The sequence below is a fragment of the Sorghum bicolor genome, chromosome 10, assembly GCF_000003195.3.
Source record: "Sorghum bicolor cultivar BTx623 chromosome 10, Sorghum_bicolor_NCBIv3, whole genome shotgun sequence".
NCBI lineage: Eukaryota > Viridiplantae > Streptophyta > Magnoliopsida > Poales > Poaceae > Sorghum > Sorghum bicolor.
This window is the reverse complement of record NC_012879.2, coordinates 54,301,525-54,323,777: the sequence shown is the minus strand read 5'-3', so window position 1 is coordinate 54,323,777 and position 22,253 is coordinate 54,301,525. Positions and strand designations below refer to the sequence as shown.

Sequence of the window (22,253 nt, the reverse complement as noted above, 5' to 3'; positions counted from 1 at the left end):
GACTTCTGGAGGCTTTGTGGAATTTCTCAAGCGAGAATCAATGATAGATGAAGGGCTAATCCTTAAAGTGATTTGGGTGTATTTTGCCCAAAGGGTTAGTACGTATATATAGGGAGAAGAACTTTCCACCTCAACGTCAATTAGCAATATGGTACTAAGTGATATTGCACCCTCTATCTTTTCTAATAGGCCTAAATATTAAAGCCCATTAGTAAATAAAGACATGGGCCTAAGAGAGTCGGTGGAAAATTGTGCTTAGAATTTTTTTTCTATTTTCGAAATCAATTAATTTCATAGATAAAATAATTCTAGAAAAGTCGAGAATTATTATTTAAGCCGCAAAAGTACTCCGGAAGCTTCAAAAATTTAGGAAAAATTATTGGAGACATTATGGAAGATGAAGAACCTAAATAAAGTATTGGGAGCTCATGATAAGATAATTTGGAGCATCTAAAAATTAGATTATGCTCATAGAAAAGGCCAAAAAAATTCTCGAGAACTTTTGTAGAGATCTCCTAATGGACGAGAAATTGAAAGGAGTGACTTAGATTTGAAAGAAAAGATTCTGAGAGAATCTGGATGAAATCTTGAGCTAAGAGACAAGGAATTTGATTGTAGAAAAAGATAAATATATGCCGAAGAAGGAAGATCGATCTCAAAAACATATTTTAAAAACATTGCGCACTCAACACATAAAGGAGCAACAAGCAAACATTACATCAAATCTTATGTGCCAGCATGTATGCACAACAACGTTGCTAAGGCTTATGATAAATTTTAATTTAATGAAAAATATTATTTTCCTTATATTTTCATGAGCACAAAAATAACCAATTAAATTAAATTTTCATCTATTTCAAAAAGGAGTAAATTTTTGGGTGTTACAAATATGAACCCAAATGGTGTTTTCCCTTTCCTTCGGATATCCATAGTAGTTTGTGAGGATTGATACCTTTTCGTTATGAATCAACAATCGTCCATGATTCCTATTCCTTGTTTTGGAGTTCTCACTTAGGCCTTGTTTGGATGTTATTAGTTGACCTCAATCCATATATATTGGGGTAGATTGCGGTGGAATTTAGTTCAAGTTTCACTCTAATCCACCTCAAGACATGTGGATTGATGTGAAGCTAACTACTTTCAAACAAGGCCAAACAGTTGACAATCATCATGGTCCATGAAATGCTCCATCTCGTTTTGCTGTTTTTGCCAGCTAGCTGGGTGCCTAAGTTTTGGGTTGGAGTGAATATTAATGATGCCATCAGGACCTAAGATTCTTTGAACATTAGTAGATGTTTGCATGCCATGCACCCTCCACTGGTATAGATCAACTAATATCACAAGTAACAAACACAAATTAATATGCAAACATACGCCGGTATATCTAACATTTCATTTTGGGAGGGATACCAACTCCATGCAGTATTAGATGGCCTTGAAAATCACCTTCTTCCCCAAGTCCGACCACCATCGGCCAACTATAACACCTCCAATGTGGCATGTTAACTCCTTCAGAAAAACCAAGCTGATTGGTATTTGTTGCCTCCCTCTCCAAGCACCTCAACTCCAAAGCCCTATACTAGACCTAAAGTAGTCGTAGAACGGGAGGAAGAACCGGCTCCGTTTGTTTGTCTCATAAATCGTACTTTTTCTACTAGCCAATAATATTTTTCTCTTATCTCATAATAAACCAGCGAACAATACTTTCAGCCATGGCTTTTTAGACAAGCGAACAAGCTCAATCGAATTCTGATGGTTGGCATGGTAAGGCCTAATCTAACTAAGACTATGATCAGTTTCCTCTTTGTACAAGTAAACTTGTTTGCTATCGAATTAAAACAGACTACGGACCTGCTAGATCAGTTGGTTATACGATTTGACACAGTAAGAAGCAAAATGAAAAGTGTTAATTTCAAATAACATTACATCACAATTAGCAATATGATTAACTGTAAACAAAACACATGCATGGTGACGAAACTATTGAGATCTGGATTTAAGACTACTTTGGCCCCTTTAGTGGAGCTAGGACTCCTTCACACATTGTAGAAAAGGAGTCAGAGCTAGACACGAAGCCGTATCAAATAGGTCCATACTTCAACCAACTTATTTTTGTTTTTTTGCTCACACGACAGGAAAACTGAAAACAAGATACAAACTACTACAGAACAATACATACTGACCCACGCAGACGACGGTCAGGAGAGACATCAAACACAAGTCCAGTTAAATCGATAATACACACACATTGTTTTGGAATATTGGAATAGAAAAACATGCATAATCATCCTGGATACTAGCTAGACGGTAAACAGGATCACATGCATGTCGAGTACTCAAAGGAACCGCATGAGATAATCACAGTCGATCATAACAGCCCCTCGTCGGCACCTGACGCGCGGCTTCTGCCTCCTTACTGCGCCACACCCGGGCCGCCGCGACCAGGCAGATCTACTTGGAGCAGGTGAGCCGTGGCACTGGAGGACACGTGCAGGCGCCGACGAGGACGCACCATCGTCGGTGAAGTTATCCCCGACGACGGCCTGATCAGACACGCTGGCCTGCGACACCGGCAGCTTGCGGTGCTGTGTAGAGGCCGCTGCTGCCTGCTGGACGTAGAACGCCTGAGGCGGCGCCGGCTGCTGGCCGTTGAGCGGCGCACGCACGCGAGCGTGCCCCGCCAGCGGCGGGAGCACCCCGGCGTGGGCGGCCGGCACGCCGCCGCCGCCTCCCCCTGCCACCTGCGCCGTCACCGGAGGCTCGGGGAAGTTGGGTTTGGCCTTGTCCCCGTGCACGATCCTCGCGGCGGCGTCGTACGCGTACGCTGCCTCCTCGGGAGTCGCGTACGAGCCGAGCCACACCGGGCGGAGGCCCGCGGCGTCCATGATCTCGGCGACGTACATGTCGCCCCGCCTCATGACGCCGCGGTACCTAGGCCGCACCGGCAGCCTGCGGCTGGCCACACCACGCGTCCCTCGCTCGGCCCAGCTCGCCGCGGCCGCCGCCTGCCACGCGAGCTCGATCACGCCGCCTTGCATCCTGGCTCGAACACACTCTCTCCTCTGCACTAGCTGGCTGCACAGGCCACAGATGCAGCACTATACCTCGCCTCCACAGATGCACACTCTCTCCTCTGATGTGGATGTGGCAAGGGGCACCTGCGGTTTTAATATAGAGCTCGCGTTCGCGTCGCGTGTGTGCCATGCCGTGCCGATGCCGAAGGCTGTCACTCACTGCACGCCGGCCACTGGCGCTTCGGCTGGCCTCGATCGCGTTGGCCCACGCCATATCGATAGCTTGCCGTGCTTGCTTCGTGCATTTCCGGGAGCTTCTCTCTCCGTCATGCCGTGCCTCGGCTCGTTATGCGCGCGGCGGGCGTTCTCGATCGGCCGCGAGCCCGCGACGGTTCCCCCGCAAGAGTCCAGCCGCGCCCGCGTTGGGCTGCATCCTGCCGGCCTAGGCCGTTTTCAACTCTGCATGCACGGCCAGAAATGGTGACGATATCCTCGCAGGCGCCGCGGCTTGCTTGCTTGCGTCGGTGGTCCTCGATGGGTGGGAAAGGCAATGCAGCACACCACCAACCAGCCTGGCCGGTAAAAAATAAATGAAGTGGTAATTAATTAGCTAGTATTTGTCGTGGATGGATGGATGATGAACAAACATCTTGGTGAGGGTTGAAAAAAAAAATGGAATGTGTGAGAGTCACAGGGAGAGTTGTATGTGAGTTTTAGGGTTTTCGAGAAGGAAACATTGCGTCCTAAGTACGAGGTCGCGACGATCGGTGTACCTTAATTCCTCGTTACATCAATATAGCTATATTATAACACAATTGAGTAACGTAATGCGGTATGTTGAAATCAGTGTATGATGCAATCCACGACAAAGCAAGTCGTGAGGATGATGCTACGGATGTTCATGTCGTATATGGCCTTCGATCACGCTCTATATATACATCTAATCGGCTTTGAGCAAATGCATCGACGTTGCATCCTCCTATATCTGTCGCATCGCCTCTTCCCCCTTCCCTCAGCAAGCCTAGCAAAAAATCGCCTAATAAATCTCTTCCTTTGTGCTAGTCCGTCACAATGTTGTTGCTCTGAAATTCATCGATTTCTATGGTCTCCTATGGATGGAAGCGGATCTTAACCGACTCTGAACAAATGCATCGATGTTGCATCCTCCTTTATCCATCGCCTCGCCTCTTCCCCTTTCCCTCAATAAGCCTAGCAATAAAATCACCCAAATCTCTTCCTTTGTGTTGGTCTATCGCTATGTTGTTGCTCTGAAATTCATCGATATCTATGATCTTCTATGGATGGAAGCAGATCTAGGGCTCGAATCTCTACTACGACAAAAAGAGATATCTAGTACTACCACCAAAACTATGTGACGTTGAGGATGTTCATATTTTCTAGCCTCATGGTTATGAAGAAGCGTGATACCTGTCTAAAAGCCACATGATCGAGGATGAGCATGTTCATGTTTCTAGCCTCATATGGTTACGAATAATCGGCATACCATCTAAACGCCAATCGGGTAAGAACTTGTTTGTTATTTGCTCATTTTTCTTATATATCTTTGATCTCAGTTGATTGATTGTGGTTTTCCATCAACCAAATACTTTTTCTTTTTTATATTAGAAAACAGGGAAAAAAAAAGTCTAGCCCTCATTTTGGGGTATATGGTGGGGAGTATATACTAGAAGGTAAAGGGAAAGGTTGTGGTTTGGTTTCCTATAGGAATTTTTACACTTTCACCGTTTGTGACAAGAGATCGATCTAGCTTTTTTGCCATTTCTTAGGGATAGGCACTGTTGAGTGCTCTACCTTTAACTGAATGGATGCTTATATAGAGTCTTCTAATCTATAGAAAAAATCATGGCTCTACTACATCTCTATGACAAACCGTCTATCAATTTCTTCTTTTTTTAGAAGAAAAACCGTCTATCGCTTTCCTGTCCAGAGTTTTCACGTTTCTCCCCCCTCTTTTCGTGAAAGAAATGTAAATGAACTTTCTTACGGAAAACAAGGGACAAGCTAGCAACTGCCGCTAAAGAATAATAAAAGGCTGCTAAAAAATGCATTGTGGAGTAAGTAGTACAAGTAAGAGTAAAGTCCACTACCGGTCCCTAAACTTGTGCTGTCGTGTCATCCCAGTCCCTAAACTCACAAATCGATTGTTTAGGTCCTCAAACTTGTTCATCTGTGTCATCTCGGTCTCTAAACTTGTTCAATTGTGTCATCCCGGTCTCTAAATTTAGAAATCATCCATTTAGATCCTCAAAGTTGTTCAGTTGTGTCATCTCGGTCCCTAAGCTTGGTTTTGAATCTCATCTGGGTCAAAACAAAGCGATCTAACAACTCTATATAAAAAATAATTCATAACTTTTTCATATGAATTCAAATGAAGACAAATTTTATACCAAAGTTATAGTCCTCAGCACAATCTACAACTTTGTAGTTGAAAAGTTTTTTATTTGAAGTCGTTTAGTGTTATAAAATTTAATTTTAAATTTTAAATTTTAAAATCTATAAACTTATAAAAAATATTTTGGGAACCTAAACGATTTTAATTTAAAAACTTTTCAACTGCAAAGTTGTAGATCATGTTGCTGCCTACAATTTTGATATAAAATTTATCTTCATTTGAGTTCATATGAAAAAGTTATGAATTATTTTTCAATATAGAGTTTTTAGATTCGTCCTGTTTTGACCCAGATAAGACTTAAAAACAAGTTTAGGGACCGGGATGACACAATTGAACAAGTTTGAGGACCTATATGGGAGATTTTTAAGTTTAGGGACCAGGATGACACAACCGAACAAGTTTAGGTACCTAAACGGTCATTTTACGAGTTTAAGGACCGGGATGACACATCCGAACAAGTTTAGGGACCGCTGATGGACTTTACTCTACAAGTAATAACTGGGAAGTACACAATGCAAGATGATGGCACGGAAATTGCCTAAAAAAAGATAATGGCACGGAAACTTGCCTTGCTATTGTGAATTGGTGAAGGTCATCCCTATTTTTATCCTCTAAAAAAGAGGTACCTAAAAAAAAAGAGGAATTCTCTTAGTGTTTTTAAGTACTAATAAAACACTTACTAGTCATACTACATTGGATCCTAGTAGGAAAAGTTTATACAAATTTTGAATGATAAAACACTAAGAGAAGAAGCCCACATCATTAGAAATAGAAAATTCTGATGGTGGGTCACCTTATTTTTTGGGTCCTACTTGCAAGTCTCCTTTGGATGAAATTTATGACGATGTTCATTAATAATTGACATTATATATATACCAGAAGAGAAATTAAAATATAAAATATAATTCTAAATTATTTCCTTATAATATATATATATATGCTGGACATTGATGGATGGAAAGGAGTAATAACTATAGCCTTAGGCCCTATTAAGTTTGCTAACTATTAATTTGGGAACAAAATTTGGGGAAGCTAGACTTGGCTTATTTGAATTTTGGATGCAGATGGAAACAAAATCAGGATTGATGCTCAACTCATCTTGAATTGGAGGACAACTAGAGCAAGGCCTCCTCCAGTATCAAAAAGTTTTGGACATTCTTATTCGAGAACTCAACACCCCAAAGCTCCTGGTTGAGGAGCCGGCTACGGCACCCCGGGCGCAATTGGATGAGCCAGACGCGGCGTGGAGGGAGGAACCGGCCAAGGCGGCCAAGGCTCGAAGGAAGGGCGGCCCGTGACGGGAGTGGGAAGGCAAAGCGGTAGATCACGATGATCAAGGCGCGTGGGGCCGGTCGCGATGGGTGTGGGAGGCGGCACAGGGATGGGGAGATTTTGCTAGGGTTAGGGATTTTCTTTTATACGTATCCCAATCAAGAAGTGGACTCATGAAAATTTAGCGGGACATAAGTGTGCCACTCTCTGTTTTTTCCGCGTGCGTTTTAGTTTTAGCACTGCGTGCCGAGTAGAAACGGATTCCAGTTGGTTTCTGAAGCCTCTCAGGAATCTGAAGCCCGTCAGTTTTTGAAACAGATTCCCTAACCGATAGGAATTTTCTTCCTCATTCCTATTGGGATTTCGCAACCGACATGAGTTATACTACTTTCCTGTCGGTTTCTAGGAAACCGTTAGGATTAACTATAGCTGATAGGATTGCTCATGTCTTTGGTAGTGCAAGGGATAGGCAAGTCCATGAGCTTCTTATGCCAATTGCCAACAACCAACGACCACACTGGTTGTCCGGTACTCTTCTGCCTCTACCAATGGCCACTGCTCCTTCCTCCACCTCTGGTCATCACCTCTGACCTTTGTAGTGGATGGACCACCTCTAGTCGTTGTCACATTGAGCAACTACTATTGAAAGTTCAAGAACAACTTGAGGGTTGGGCTTCAAGGATCCAAAGAATCAACCCTCTTATTAGATGAACTCAATGCCCCCTAACTCTAGAAGGAACAAACGAGGTTTATGTGGTCCTTATATATACTATGCTAGTTGCGAGCAACCGCCGACCGCACCAACCATCTAGTACTCGTCTAACTCTACAATCATCGATCGACGATTGGTATTTTCCAATGTCCATCTCCTTCCTCCATTGATCACTACCATGATGAGAAAAGAACATGTAAAAGTTAGCGGGCAACTGTAGCAGGGTCTCCAAAATTCAAAGGTTTAACCCTCTAATTTGAAGACTCAACACCCTCAGCTCCAGAAGGGACTGACAGTTTGGTATCACTATCTTCAATTGTCGCTCGTATTTGCCATCAGCTATAACGTTTGACCTTCATTGTCAATGGACCACTGATAATTATTTTCATGGTGAGAAGTGAGAACCACATTGAACTATGAAATGGGACCATGTATACAAAAAAACAAAATTCAACAAATAGATCAACCAATATCACAAGTGACAAATACAAATTAGTGTGAAAACATACACCGGTGTATATCTAGGATTCCATTTTTGGGAGGGCTACCAGTCCAAGGCCATGGAGTATTATTAGATTGCCTTGAAAATCACCTTCTTCCCCAAGTCTAACCACCACCGGCCAACCATAATACCTCCATTGTGGCATGTTAACTCATTCACAAAACCAAGTTGATTGTTATTATTGCCTCCCTCTCCAAGCACAGCCTCAACTCCAAAGCCCCTTACTAGACCTAAAGTAGTCTCAGAAATGGGAGGAAGAAGGGGACGTGATGGAGATGACTAACATATTAATGCTAGACTATACCTAATCCAAATAAGGCTATGATCAGTTTCACTCCTTGTATAGGTAATCTTGTTTGATATCGAATTAGAGCAGGCTATAGGACCTAATTAGGTTATATAATTTGACACGGTAAGGAACAAAATGAAAAGGTCGGTATTATAGAATAGCATAACATCACAATTAGACTGTACGATATATTGTAGTCAGTTTAGATACCAAACCAACGATCGTTATACCTTTTTAGGTTTTCCTAAATATGGAGGGGGTACCAAATCGACCGTTATACCTTTTTAGGTTTTCCTAAATGGAGGGGTACACAGTTACATCCTCTTTGTTTTGAAAACCAATTTTAATACTTTGACTAGTAACTAGTCTGACCAAACTTACTGTGACGCACAAATTAATTTTGTTGGATTTGTTAATACAAGACTAGTCATTGATTATTACTATTGACCTTATCCTTGCAGAGCTGTAGTGCCAAAACGACCATGAAAATGTTTTCTCTAACATTGTTGATCTTGTCCCTTGTTGAAGGAAAGATCTCCCAGATTCCCACAATAAGTAACCAGCATAAACATAACGAGATGGCTAATTAAATAGCTATACTATATGATTAAACAAAACACAAACATATAATACTTCAGATCTAGATTCATAACAACCAGTGGAGCTCTAACTCCTCCACACACACACTGTAGAAAAGAGCGAGAGCCGAACGAAGCTGTACCAAACAGACCTTGCTTCAGCCAACATTTTTTTGTTCTTTTGCTCACAGCACAGAGAAACTGAAACAAGTTACAAAATACTACAGAACAATACATACTGATGACCCAAGCAAACGATTAAGAGGCACCACAAGTCCAGACAGTTAAATCGATAATACAAACACATTGTTTTCGAATTTTGGAATAGAAAAGCATACTTAATAATCATGGATACTAGACGGCAAACAAGATCACATGTTGAGTACTCGAAGGAACCGCATGAGATAATCGCAGTCGATCGGCAGCCCCTCGGCACCTGACGCAGCTTCTGTCTCTCCTTACTGCGCCCCACCCGGGCCGCCGCGACCTGCAGCAGGCAGGCCGATTTGGAGCAGCAGATCCTTGGGAGTGAGCGGAGGCACTGGAGGAGGTGCAGCAGACGTGGACGTACCGTCGTAGGTGAAGTTATCCTCGACGACGGCCAGATCAGACACGCTGGCCTGCGACACCGGCAGCTCGCGGTGGTGGGTAGGGGCGGCACCGCCGCTTAGTGCGGTGGTCGCCGGATTGGTGGGCAGCATCTTGACGTTCTGCGTTGTCAACACATAGGCGCCCGGGTTGGAAGGATTGACAACAGCGCCGCCGCCATTGTTGGCGGCTGCAGCAGCGGCGGGACCTGAAAGGTGGAAAAACTGTGTGAACGGTGGCAGTGCCGCCGCCGTGAGTTGTTGCTGGTCCGGGAGCACCACCGCCGGTGCTCCCTGCAGACGATGCAGTGGCTCTGCTGCGGCCGCCGACGAAGACAGCAGCCAGTTGTCGAAGGACACCTGAGCCGCCACCGCCGCAGCTTGGTCGTCGCGCCGGCGCGCCGGCGCTGTGGCGGGCATCGGGAGCGCGAGCACGAGCTCCGCGGGCGACACCACCTCGGGCGCTGGCACCGCCCACGCCCACGCCCACGCCCAGGCCGCCGGCTCAGGGAAGTTGGTCTTGGCCCAGTGCCGCCCGCGCGTCAGCCTCGCGGCGGCGTCCCACGCGTACGCGGCCTCCTCGGGGGTCTTGTACGACCCGAGCCACAGCAGGCGCCGGGTGTAGATGTTCCAGATCACGGAGCAGTACCTGTTTTCGCGGTGGTGGACGCCGCGGTACTTCCTCACCGGCCGCCGGGCAAGGTTTTCTTTTTCGGTAGGAAAATTTTTTCGGCACCTGCCGATAAATAAGAAATTTCGGACATTTCGAAAATTTCGGATGAAATTTAAATAAATTCAAATTGATTTTTTAAAAAATTTGACATCATTTTACTAAAAAAGCTTTCTAATATATCACTCATCACAAATTTATATAATATTAACGAAATAACACAATATTTTATTGCGGTAGTATAGCGGGCTGACGGTGGGGCGAGCTGCATATGCTAGTGTCATGGAATATGTGAGTGAGAAAATTAAATAATTTTGAAGAAATTGAGGGCTTTGATAAGACTAGAAGATATGGTGGGTCATTTTATTGTTGTTTGGAGTAATTTTGAAGCGAAACATGAATTTAACCGAAAAATTTGACCGATACAAAAAAAATTTCGGACCTCACTGAAAAATGCGAAATTTCGGAAATTTCGGCGAAATTTCGCCGAAAAAGAAAACCCTGCCGCCGGGCAGCCACCCGCGCCGCCCACTCAAACCTCGCCAAGGCCGCCGCGCGCCTCGCGAACTCCACGATGATGTTTCCGCCGCCTTGCATCCTCGCTCGCTCGATCTGAACTCGATCGCCCCCCACCTGCCGGATGGATGTGTGCAGGCGAGCGATGCGAATGTGTGTGCTGTGCCAGGGGTTCGACGACTGCGTTTTTAAAGACTCCTACAATAAGGGCTCACAAAGCCACAGCCGGCCGGCGGCTCGCCGCTGCCGCTCCCTCGTGTTTCGACTGGCCGCCCCAGCCTGCGCATTAGCTCCATGCCAAATATGCCATATCGATAGCTTTTTTTACCGTGCTTGACTCGAGCGTTACGGCCGGCGAGCTTGCCTTTTCCTTGCATCGCGCGCCTCGTTATGCCCGCTGTGTTCGCTCGCCGCTCGCCGCCCGCCGCACCCGCCCCCGGTTCAGCCTGCCGCAAGAGGGCGTCCAGCGCGCCGCGCGCGCGCGTTGCATTGGGATGTATCTGCAACTGCAACGGACTCGGCCCGGCCGCGTACGCGAACGCGAGCCAAAGGATAGCGACGATATCCCTATCCTCGCAAACCAAAGGGCGGCGCCGCGGCTAGCTATAGGTGATGATGGCCGCCGCGGTTTTGCTTGCATCTCGGTGTGGTGCTCCATCGGTGGCAAGGCAAGGCAACGTACGTGATGCACGCCATTTGTCTAGTTTTTTTTATGTAAACAGGAGGGGTTTCCACACTACTGTGCTTTTATTGAATAAAACAGGCAGTAATACATGGGGCTCATGAAACAAAGAAAGAAAGAAAAAAGATGAGCCAAATTACATATAAGCTTCTAGTCATTGACAAAACAAAGGAGCTAAACTATTATTCTTTGCTCTTAGAATAACCTGAGAAAATTCTTTCCTGAAAACAGCCTTGCAGTTCTGAATAGAAGGTTGAATATTTCTGAAGATTGCATCATTACTAACTGTTCAAATTGACTAACACATGGTGACAACAATGATTTCCATGAAGAAAGGCTGATGAATTTGCTGATGAATTTGCTGCTTGTTGCAAGCCGGCACCAAACCAGGCAGCACGACACTAGATGAAATCTCTCGAGTGGTGTTAAAAGTAAAATGGTGAGCAATATTGTCAGGTCATGGATAGAATGGATACACAAACAACTAAGGGGGGTTTGCATTGCTGGGGTTAATTAAGCAATATTATCTACCCTTAGACAAACACAAGAAAAAAAAAAAGATAGATAATGGCAGGTTAATTGTTTGCATTGCTAGGGTTAGAAGAAGAAAATATTCTAATCATGATATTTGCGTACATTTTATTTTTGGTTGCGTGATTGCCGTTTTCTAAGTGATGATGCGTGATTTAATTAGTATGTTGAGAGTAACATACAATATCGTTCACTTGTACGAGTGAGTGTGAATCTATATCCAGGACGGCGTTAGGACATTCACTTCATATATATATCCCATAACCGAGTTCGAACAAATGGCTCGATGTCTTCATTTCTCCTCTACATGCTGCCTTGCCCTATCCGTCGCCTTGATTTGCCCTCTACTACGTTGGTGTGGCCATAGATAGAGAGAGCTTGGTTCAGCAAAGTGGGGCGGAGCTAACAACGTGAAGGAGGGGGGATGGATATGAGCAAGAGCAATAGCGGGGGGACAACACTAAGTGAGCATGACAGTGAGCCATTGGAGCAATGTCAGCTCAATCTTAGCGAGAACAAGGGTTCTCGCATGACGTTGGTAAGAGAAGAGCGTAGTAGTTCAGCCTCCTGAGATGAAGTTCCGCACCTACCCTATTTGATTCTTGTGGAGTGAAGTAGAGTGCTACCAAACTTGGTCGAAATAACAGAGTCGATAAGCATCTTATCATCTATACGCCACATCTGGTAAGAGCCTTTTTTAATCTTCTTTCGATTTCTTAATTTAGTTGGCGGATTTCTCTATATCTATATCTCTACTTGGTTGGTTATGGTTTTCGTCCACCAAATAAAAGCTTGTGAAATCACGCCTAGTTTCTTTTTTACACATGGATATAGATAGATCTGCTAGCTCATTCTCTTTGTTTACTAGGAAACTGCGCACAAATCCTGATTAATTAGGACCGAAGAAGAGGAAAAAAGAAGTTATATTATGGCTTAGTTCAAATTGAAATCATCCTTTCACCAGTTGTAACAAAAGATCTGTCATCTTTTTGTTCATTTTGTAGGAAAGGTTTCATCAGCTGCCCTTTTGTATTGAATGCGTGCATAGAAGCTGTGATGTAAAGCATCTTTTCCTCTATCTCAACGAACCATCTAGCCGTTTCTAGCTTGTGCAGTTTCCTTTATTCCAGCCAAGAGATAGAAAAAACTAGCTAGTAATAATCATTTTTTCTCCAAAGAAAAGCTACCAACCGGCTTCCATTAAAATCTTCTTAAAAACCATTTAGGCGCCTAATAATAAACAAGTAACTCGAAAGCACAAGATGATGGTGCGGAAACTTCCTGCCTTCTTCTTATGGCTAGTACACGTATATGTATACGTATGGTTATGTATAGCAAAGACGGGAGGAGAAGTTATTTGAAGCAATGAATAATTGCGAACCTAATGGGTTTTTTTCCCATCCTTCGGTTTAGCTCTTGATATCCATGGTTTAGCTTTTTTTAATGATCCAACAATCCATGTTTCTTATTCCTTGTTTTGGAATTGTCACTTAACAGTTCACCATGTCGGGAGCTAAACCAAAGAAAAGGGGGGAAAACCATTTGGGTTCACAATTATTCATTGCTTCAATAACTTTTCCTCATGTGTTTTGTCACACCCATATTTTAAGAACAAAATAGGATGCATAAAAGACTCATATGTGCCCCAGGAATAGTCGCACAAATAAGTAGACAAATCTCAATTGTACCATTGCAGTGTTTATTACATAGCGGAATATCATAAAACCACCTAGTCTTATACATAAATGATAGCATAAAGTAAACAACGCTCTCGACGGAAGATCCACACAGGGACACTGTTGACTGGTTGACTCCAAACCTAGTACTCATAACGGTAATCCTCATTCCAGTCATCTTCATGATCATATCCTGAGGTGTTGGGAAATTGCAAGAGTGAGCACATATCGTACTCAACAAGTATAACCAGGGGTTCATGAGGCTCAAATAGCTGACACTGGTTTGACTGCATTTAGCTTTTAATAGTGGATAGCATGTTCATAATTAAATAGCAATTGTCAAGGACGCTTAAATAATCCATTAATCCCATTAATCCCATGATCAAATGTAAGCATAATTAACTCATAGCATAAACGATAATCAAATGAACATAACAACTTAATAAGCTCATCGTCGTCGCAGCAAGAACCCCCAAGGCCGCTCATAACCGTGAGCACGGCTAGTATACCAGTTTTACACTCTGCAGAGGTTGTACATCTTTACCCATGAGTCATGATTTACCCTTTCGCCCGAGGTAGCTAATCTCTTAACCCCCTTCCTAGGGAGGTCGGCAGGGATCACTATGAAGCCTTTCAAAAGTTCGTCTAACAAGTTAGGGCCGCAAGGTTTCCTTTGCGCGCAGATATAGAGCCCCCCTTCCGATGGCACAATGACTCGCAGCCTATACTCATACAGACAGAGGCCACACTATACCCAAAACGGTTCAGCCCCTCCGCCCTTTCGGGTAACCTCTAACCAGCTAGAAAAGTGCTTCATACTGAGCTAAAGCCAGAGCCATTATAGCCCTCATGGTTGCACTGTTGTCCCGGTGATCACTTACAGACAAGATCTCATATAGTTATTTGTCATCATTTAACGTTCATTGCATAGCTATTAATTATCTTACAAGATCATGGATTATATCAAGCACTAGCACATCTATACCAACTGCATATCAAGTAGGTAGCAAGGAGTACAGGTAACAATCATCTATGATTTTGCTAAGGTCGACAAGGTGATAGCATGCATATGATATATATGTGTAGTTAATAGTGAATAGGTAACAAGGATGATCCCAAGTTATACTTGCCTTGATCAAAGCTCTCCTGAGCCTGCTGGTCTTCAACTGCTTGGTCTTGGTCACCAACGTACGGCTCACCGTCTAATTCCAATCATCAATCAACAACACGCATTCCAATGTAGACAATCATACACGAAGCAAACAAGATATAATTAGAGCAATACACCAAACAGTAGTAAAACAAATGCAAAAGTTTATCAAAATATTCTACGCAGCGCTACGATCGCACAACCGTAAAGTTCACGAAAATCGGATTTAAAACGTAGAAGTTATGAATTTTCTAAGATTTCCTATAGAGAAATAATTAATTAAATAGTAACAGGAAATTAAAAAGTTTCAAAACAGTAAACTAACATTCCTAACATGTAGAGCATGTAATTACGAACCTAACGGAATTTGAATGGACAAAAACGGAATTAAAATGAATATTTTATGAGCAATTTAAAATCAGTGGCAATCTTGTAAATAGCAGAAGGCGTATTCCAGTTCAAACCGAGGAAGAATACGTTTTCTGAAAATAAAAAGCGTAAACTCGAGAAGGCGCTTTGGATGGCGGGTTCTAATATGGAATTTCCCAGGGGCTCTTAAGCAAAATGACCACGCGAAGGGGTATCGGTCGATTTCGGCCGTTGGATTAGAAGCGGAGGGTCTTGATCCATTCGGGGGGGGAAAGGAGGGATGAACGCCGGCCGGAACAGGGCACCATCACGGCGGCGCCATGGCCGGGAGCACCCCACCTCGCCGGAGTTCACCTGTTTCTCGATTTGGTGCACCAAAGTTCAAGCCAAGCGCATGGGGAGATGGAGAAACGCACTGCGAACTCACCTAGGGGAGTTGTTTAACCCGAGGAGGGGCAAGAGCGGCGCGTCGTGGCGGCGGCTTGCTCTCAACACGGCGAGATCCAAACGTGCACCGATTAGAGCGTCTAGGGCTCGGTTCGGCAGCCGCGCAGCAAGGGAAGACCGCGGGGTTGGAAAGGGACTTTATAGCGCACAAAACGGCAAAAAATCGCGAGAGTTTCGGGATCTTGGAATATCACGCTGGTTCGGTTGCTCCCACCGAGTTCCACTCGGCTACGGCGAGGGAGAAGAAGGGCGCTGCGCGCTGGGTCCCACGTCGCAGTGAGAGAAGGGGCAGGGCCCAGCTGTCGGCCAGAGAGGGAAAAGGAAAGGGGGCGCGCCTGCTGCCCGGCTGGGCCGCGGCTTGCTGGGCCGCGGGGAGGAGGAATTGGGCCGCGCCCGGCCGTGAGGGAGGGAAAGGGGGCAGGCCGGGGCTGGCTACGGCTGTTTTCTTTTCTTCTTTTTTTTTTAAACTCTTTCCAATATATTTTTCCAAAGCCTTTTCAAGGAGAGTTTTGAATGCAACTAAAATCAAACAGAAGGCAACAACACAAAATTAAATATGCACCAGCATGTAATGCACAACCATGTTTTCTAAAATTGTAAATCAAATTAATTCCTATTGATTGAAATTCACATTTTTGGGTGTTACAAACTCTACCCCCCTTAAAAGAATCTCGTCCTCGAGATAGAGCGGGGCTTACTCGAACAGATATGAGTATGATTTCCTCAGATCATCCTCTCTTTCCCAAGTTGCCTCTGCTTCCGAATACCGATTCCACTGCACTTTGCACATTCTAATGACCCGACTTCTGGTGACTCTCTCAGCTGTCTCCAATATTCTGACCGGATACTCTTCATAAGTGAGATCACCTTTAACAGAAAGCTCTTCATGAATAGACGCTGCTTATCAGCATCTTCCCTGACATCATTCGGAGCATAGCGAGCCAACTGTTCAAAGGTGTCATGATATTCTGCCACAGTCATGGAGCCCATCCTGAGTGATCTGAATTCTTCTTGTTTGAGCTCCATCACTCCTTCATTTATATGTCGAGCTCTGAAGTCCCTACAGAATTCCAGCCATGTGACAGGAGGAGCATTGTTGGGACGAGCAGCTTGATATGACTCCCACCATGTTTGAGCTGCCCCCTGAAGCTGTCCAGAAGCATACAACACCTTCTCCAAATCATTGCACTGTGCTATGTTCAGTTGCCTCTCCACAGCACGTAACCAATCATCCGCCTCCATGGGATCAGCTGAGTGTGTAAAGACTGGGGGTCTTCCCTTCATAAACTCCCCCCGCTTGTCTCTCACATGAACTGGTGGTGGTGTCGGTGGAGGTTGTTGTTGCAGGTGCTGCATGAAAACGTGCATCATCTGGTTTTGGGTTTGCATGAGCTCCTCCACGGTGATTGGAGCATTGCCACCATTGTCACTGCCATTGCCACGGCCTCTACCTCTGCCTCTTCCCCTTGCTGCCATCTGCATTCCAAGGTATATAAACACATCTTAGTAATGTCCAACATGACAATTACAAGAGTTAACAGGATCTGAAATTTTCTGGGTCACATCCAACATCAGCAGTTTAGAAAATCAGTCATATATCGAGTTCCAGAATTCAAAAGGATACATGCTGTACACCGTTGGAAAGATAAAGAAATTGTCTACAACTTTCATTCAGATCTTTTTACCAGATTCCAACGTTAGGTTAATCAAAAACTGTGTACAACCGAAACTGTTCCAGAATTCCAGACTGCGCAGAGACCTCAACTTTAAACAGTCATAACTCACAGCTCATAATAGATAATATGGTCATTCTTGCGGCATTGGAAATATATGGAAGTCTACTTTTTCCCAGAAAAATTTGATGAACATTGCACGAGCAGAATTTGATTTATTCCAGAATCATTGCAGACTGCTCCAGAAAACAGCACAAGACAGAAACAGGATATGACCCCAAACTACTATTTATTCATGTTCTTACTTAAGGTTCTTAATTAGAGAACTTGTGGACATGCCCACAAATTCCCAGCACTCATTACAAAAATCCAAATCACACATATTCAGAATAACAAATCAGCAAGCACACCAAGTTCACCCCACACTAGCAAAAGACTCGAAATAACTCGCAACTACTAACGTTACTATTACATATGGGTTTTTTTCTATTCCTCGGGTGCAGCATCCTTCAAGATGGGTTCAACATGCAGCCTCTTATGAAGTTTGGGGCGGCCTAACTCCGCTCGGAGGTCATCCGCTTCCCTTTGCTCTTTCTCCAGCAGCTTCCTCTCACGGTGTAGTTCATTCTCCAACTCTATCACCTTGACGGTCAGCTCATAAGTCAACTCCACTTGTGCTTGAAGCTTTGGTTGTGAAGCATCTGCAACTTCTATGGCCCAAGTCATCTTCTCTGGTACAAAGCGAGGATAGTGATATGTTGCATTGTACTGAACATCCTCAAAGCGTCTACCGCGGTAAAAGATCAAGGCCTGGTAAGCTGCATCTGCCATGCTCTCCTCCATCGTGTCCCGGCTGATTCGAGCGACGTGTTTTGATTCCACCTTTCGAATCCCCTTAGTGGCATCCAGTGTCTTGACTATCAGCTCTGCAATCCAAAGTGATCTCCTCAGAGGGTGCTTGTGCTCAGTGCAGTTATATTCCAGTGTGGCTTGCAAATCCGGGTAATGGTGTTTCAAGGTCAGCACCAAATTCTCATGGAAGAAATCCTTGGGATCTGCTTCTGGAATCCACAGCTCAGTAGTCCACCCCATCCTTGCATTAGCAGACTGTGGTGGAGATGGATCTTGCATCTCTTCATCTTCAGGCACCTCCTCCTGAGCTTCCACCCTTGATTCCTCATCTTCCAGCTCAGGAACTCCACCCACATGCTGTCCGCCTAGGTTGAACATGGCACGGTACTCCTCAGCAGCCATGCGTGCAGCACTACGGGTGCGGGGCGGCATCTACAAAAAGTTTTTAGACATAGATCAGATGGATGCAATAATTTCACAATAGAGCAAGATAGAGAAGCATAAAACCTTTAGCAAATAACAAGGCCATAGTGGAAAGCATGAAGTAAGAAAAATAATGACCTAAGTTTTCGACCATTTGCTAACTAGGTTTGCGTCCTACAGTCAACAAAGCTTTGATACCAATTTGTCACACCTATATTTTAAGAACAAAATAGGATGCATAAAAGACTCATATGTGCCCCAGGAATAGTCGCACAAATAAGTAGACAAATCTCAATTGTACCATTGCAGTGTTTATTACATAGCGGAATATCATAAAACCACCTAGTCTTATACATAAATGATAGCATAAAGTAAACAACGCTCTCGACGGAAGATCCACACAGGGACACTGTTGACTGGTTGACTCCAAACCTAGTACTCATAACGGTAATCCTCATTCCAGTCATCTTCATGATCATATCCTGAGGTGTTGGGAAATTGCAAGAGTGAGCACATATCGTACTCAACAAGTATAACCAGGGGTTCATGAGGCTCAAATAGCTGACACTGGTTTGACTGCATTTAGCTTTTAATAGTGGATAGCATGTTCATAATTAAATAGCAATTGTCAAGGACGCTTAAATAATCCATTAATCCCATTAATCCCATGATCAAATGTAAGCATAATTAACTCATAGCATAAACGATAATCAAATGAACATAACAACTTAATAAGCTCATCGTCGTCGCAGCAAGAACCCCCAAGGCCGCTCATAACCGTGAGCACGGCTAGTATACCAGTTTTACACTCTGCAGAGGTTGTACATCTTTACCCATGAGTCATGATTTACCCTTTCGCCCGAGGTAGCTAATCTCTTAACCCCCTTCCTAGGGAGGTCGGCAGGGATCACTATGAAGCCTTTCAAAAGTTCGTCTAACAAGTTAGGGCCGCAAGGTTTCCTTTGCGCGCAGATATAGAGCCCCCCTTCCGATGGCACAATGACTCGCAGCCTATACTCATACAGACAGAGGCCACACTATACCCAAAACGGTTCAGCCCCTCCGCCCTTTCGGGTAACCTCTAACCAGCTAGAAAAGTGCTTCATACTGAGCTAAAGCCAGAGCCATTATAGCCCTCATGGTTGCGCTGTTGTCCCGGTGATCACTTACAGACAAGATCTCATATAGTTATTTGTCATCATTTAACGTTCATTGCATAGCTATTAATTATCTTACAAGATCATGGATTATATCAAGCACTAGCACATCTATACCAACTGCATATCAAGTAGGTAGCAAGGAGTACAGGTAACAATCATCTATGATTTTGCTAAGGTCGACAAGGTGATAGCATGCATATGATATATATGTGTAGTTAATAGTGAATAGGTAACAAGGATGATCCCAAGTTATACTTGCCTTGATCAAAGCTCTCCTGAGCCTGCTGGTCTTCAACTGCTTGGTCTTGGTCACCAACGTACGGCTCACCGTCTAATTCCAATCATCAATCAACAACACGCATTCCAATGTAGACAATCATACACGAAGCAAACAAGATATAATTAGAGCAATACACCAAACAGTAGTAAAACAAATGCAAAAGTTTATCAAAATATTCTACGCAGCGCTACGATCGCACAACCGTAAAGTTCACGAAAATCGGATTTAAAACGTAGAAGTTATGAATTTTCTAAGATTTCCTATAGAGAAATAATTAATTAAATAGTACCAGGAAATTAAAAAGTTTCAAAACAGTAAACTAACATTCCTAACATGTAGAGCATGTAATTACGAACCTAACGGAATTTGAATGGACAAAAACGGAATTAAAATGAATATTTTATGAGCAATTTAAAATCAGTGGCAATCTTGTAAATAGCAGAAGGCGTATTCCAGTTCAAACCGAGGAAGAATACGTTTTCTGAAAATAAAAAGCGTAAACTCGAGAAGGCGCTTTGGATGGCGGGTTCTAATATGGAATTTCCCAGGGGCTCTTAAGCAAAATGACCACGCGAAGGGGTATCGGTCGATTTCGGCCGTTGGATTAGAAGCGGAGGGTCTTGATCCATTCGGGGGGGGAAAGGAGGGATGAACGCCGGCCGGAACAGGGCACCATCACGGCGGCGCCATGGCCGGGAGCACCCCACCTCGCCGGAGTTCACCTGTTTCTCGATTTGGTGCACCAAAGTTCAAGCCGAGCGCATGGGGAGATGGAGAAACGCACTGCGAACTCACCTAGGGGAGTTGTTTAACCCGAGGAGGGGCAAGAGCGGCGCGTCGTGGCGGCGGCTTGCTCTCAACACGGCGAGATCCAAACGTGCACCGATTAGAGCGTCTAGGGCTCGGTTCGGCAGCCGCGCAGCAAGGGAAGACCGCGGGGTTGGAAAGGGACTTTATAGCGCACAAAACGGCAAAAAATCGCGAGAGTTTCGGGATCTTGGAATATCACGCTGGTTCGGTTGCTCCCACCGAGTTCCACTCGGCTACGGCGAGGGAGAAGAAGGGCGCTGCGCGCTGGGTCCCACGTCGCAGTGAGAGAAGGGGCAGGGCCCAGCTGTCGGCCAGAGAGGGAAAAGGAAAGGGGGCGCGCCTGCTGCCCGGCTGGGCCGCGGCTTGCTGGGCCGCGGGGAGGAGGAATTGGGCCGCGCCCGGCCGTGAGGGAGGGAAAGGGGGCAGGCCGGGGCTGGCTACGGCTGTTTTCTTTTCTTCTTTTTTTTTTTAAACTCTTTCCAATATATTTTTCCAAAGCCTTTTCAAGGAGAGTTTTGAATGCAACTAAAATCAAACAGAAGGCAACAACACAAAATTAAATATGCACCAGCATGTAATGCACAACCATGTTTTCTAAAATTGTAAATCAAATTAATTCCTATTGATTGAAATTCACATTTTTGGGTGTTACATGTTTGCATTGCTACATATAACCCATACGTATACTAGCCATAGGAAGAAGGCACAAAGTTTGCCCACCATCACCTTGAGCTTTCGAGTTACTTGACTTGTTATTAGGCGAGGCTAAGACTTCGTTCATTTGGCCTGGATTGAGGAAATCTTCATACAAATAAGCCTATCATTGCAGCCGGAATAGTTCCAGGACAACAATTCCAGAGTAAACAAGCCCTAAATGTGTTTTCCGAAGTTTTTAATGGAAGGCGGTTGGTACTTTTTTCTTTGGAAAAAATGGTTGTTACTAGCTTTTTCTATCTTTTGGCTGGAAGAAATTAAGGAAACGTTAGAAAACTGCACAAGCTAGAAATAGCTAGACAGGTCGTTCAAGATGGAGGAAAAGATTCTTTGCTTTACATCACAGCTTCTATGCATTCATTCAAAGTGGACAGCTGATAAAACCTTTGCTATGAAATGAAAAAAAAAAAGAAGCTAGATCTTTTTGTTACAACCGGTGAAAGCACAATTTCGACTGGAGCCATAATATAACTTTTGGAATTCTCCTTAACAGTTCTTGCTGGTGGGAACAGGGTCCCAATCTTCCTCAGGTGAAGATAACTCTTGATTTGATGGAGATTTGACACTCACAATCTGGTCACCGATTAACAAGATCCGAACCTACAACCATAACATCATATGTCCTCTGGTTATTAACTTTGCACTATTCACTTGACCTCGTCACAAAGGCTAATACCTACATACAAATCAAGAACACAAGTAAGAACAAAAAAGAATGCAATTGAATTTGTTGAAAAATAAAGCTCATAAGTTGGGATTCCACAAAATAGAATAATCTCTTTGTCCTAAAATGAATGCATATCTCGCTTCACAAGGAGTCAAATCATATATATATATATATATATATATATATATATATATATAACACACTAATATTTATGATGTATAATAAGTATCATTAGGTTAAGCACAAGATATATGTTTTTAAAGTAA

At 44.1% G+C, this 22,253-nt stretch overlaps 2 protein-coding genes across 2 annotated transcripts; both read right to left on the bottom strand.

Moving 5' to 3' along the window:
* Positions 2,337-2,903, bottom strand: LOC8067685 (ethylene-responsive transcription factor 12). Its single transcript, XM_002437277.2, has one exon. The coding sequence runs from the start codon at positions 2,901-2,903 to the stop codon at positions 2,337-2,339; it is 567 nt and encodes a 188-aa protein (XP_002437322.2).
* On the bottom strand, positions 9,002-10,729 carry LOC110430700 (ethylene-responsive transcription factor ERF037-like). The gene is made up of 3 exons (XM_021448523.1): positions 10,538-10,729; positions 9,854-10,074; positions 9,002-9,805 (listed from the first exon to the last, which is right to left on the bottom strand). Exons 1-3 carry the CDS (start codon positions 10,632-10,634, stop codon positions 9,239-9,241), a joined length of 885 nt encoding a protein of 294 aa, XP_021304198.1. The 5' UTR covers positions 10,635-10,729; the 3' UTR covers positions 9,002-9,238.